The sequence below is a fragment of the Sinocyclocheilus rhinocerous genome, unplaced genomic scaffold (assembly GCF_001515625.1).
Source record: "Sinocyclocheilus rhinocerous isolate Xijiao unplaced genomic scaffold, SAMN03320098_v1.1 scaffold690, whole genome shotgun sequence".
Classification (NCBI taxonomy): domain Eukaryota; kingdom Metazoa; phylum Chordata; class Actinopteri; order Cypriniformes; family Cyprinidae; genus Sinocyclocheilus; species Sinocyclocheilus rhinocerous.
The window spans coordinates 3,938-5,515 of record NW_015654492.1 but is presented as its reverse complement, the minus strand read 5'-3'; the positions used below and the strand labels follow the sequence as shown (position 1 = coordinate 5,515).

Genomic DNA, 1,578 nt, shown 5'->3' with positions numbered 1-1,578 from the left:
CTAAATCAAAATAGTTCTTTATGGAATAGATATTTGGTAGCCTACAGACCAGTGTTGATTTAGGCATTTTTGGGATATAGTTGAACATCAAAACATTCACATACACATAGTGTTCGTATAGGCAAAAGGCAGTTCATTCAGTGTCTTTACCTGGTGATGTTCCATAGATTTATTTGATCTCGGCTTATATATTCAGGAGATCTAGCAACATCTTTACTTGCTGCACTACAATACTCTATTTGAGCCAGAACTTATTTAATACCAACATTTTCATGTTTTGATCAGACCATGGATCACATTTATTGATCAGACGTTGACCGCACAAACGCCCAACCTGTTCAATCACTTCAACCCACCTGCTAATGTATGATGTCATCACGAAGCGCCACTCCGCTGACGTATTGTTTCAGGAAGTGAATCTCAGCCGATTCGGCTCTGTTGGAAAGCATGAGCGATGCTGCAGATTTATGATTTGTAAATCAAAAGTCGTAAAGGCTACCGGACATGGAGAACTGGAGCCTTATTTCACTGTGCGTGCTGCTCGGTTTAACGTCGAGATGGACGGTGTCTTTTCACTCATACTCAGGTTGGTTTTCAATGATGCACTGGTTTCTTTAGGATCAGTATTGACACGTCAAAGTCAGTGGCAATTGTTCGGAGCAACTCATTCATATGTAAATAAGCAAGATCAGCTCAACTAAAACGACAAGCAAGGGGGATAAACATTATTCGTGAAAGAATGTTATACATGAATAGTATTGTACCTTATAAATTTACGTTTTTTAATTAATAAATCATGCTATTCTGCTTGTCATTTAATGGAATAGGTGCAGGTAAACAGCCAATGTTCGGGGACTATGAAGCACAGAGACACTGGCAAGAAGTGACTTACAATCTACCTGTTCATGAATGGTTAGTCTCTCATTATTATTTCATGGCCAAGTAAACCAGCACTGGTAAAGCTCCCTTTCCTTATATATTGTAGAAATTAAACGTCACGTTATTTTATCTATAAGGCCAAGGCCTTATATGAATGTGGCCTAACAGTTTTTTTTTTTTTTTTCAAACTAGGTACTTAAATACTACAAATAATGATTTGAACTACTGGGGTCTTGATTATCCTCCTCTGACAGCATATCACAGCCTGGTTTGTGCATATGTGTAAGTGTTCTTTTACATGGTATAGCATCCATATTTATAAGGGGTATATATATTCCATTTATCAGTTGAACATGGCTTGGTGATGATGATTTTTCTTTGTGTGGTGTGTATTTTTATAGAGCAAAGCTGCTCAATCCTGAATGGGTGGAGTTGCATGTATCTAGAGGCTATGAAAGCCACTCACATAAGTTGTTCATGAGGGCCACAGGTAGGTAGTGATGTCATTTATTTCAAATATTTTAGATGGCAGTGTCATTTCTACCTCTTAACTTTACTGAATTTGCAGAAATACTGGAATTATGAAAGGCTTAAAACCACTTATAATCTTTTGTTTCTACAGTATTTATTTAAAGTAAAGTTATTTCTAATGAAGCTTCCTTGATGATAGTTACCATAGTCACCACAAATTCAGCAGAC

At 37.0% G+C, this 1,578-nt stretch overlaps 1 protein-coding gene across 1 annotated transcript; it reads left to right on the top strand.

Annotated features, from left to right (window-relative positions):
• The first annotated feature begins 365 nt into the window (after positions 1-365).
• Positions 366-1,377, top strand: LOC107717127 (dolichyl pyrophosphate Man9GlcNAc2 alpha-1,3-glucosyltransferase-like). Its single transcript, XM_016523793.1, has 4 exons — positions 366-586; positions 828-912; positions 1,072-1,161; positions 1,281-1,377. The coding sequence occupies exons 1-4, from the start codon at positions 505-507 to the stop codon at positions 1,375-1,377; spliced, it is 354 nt and encodes a 117-aa protein (XP_016379279.1). The 5' UTR covers positions 366-504.
• The last annotated feature ends 201 nt before the right edge of the window (positions 1,378-1,578 follow it).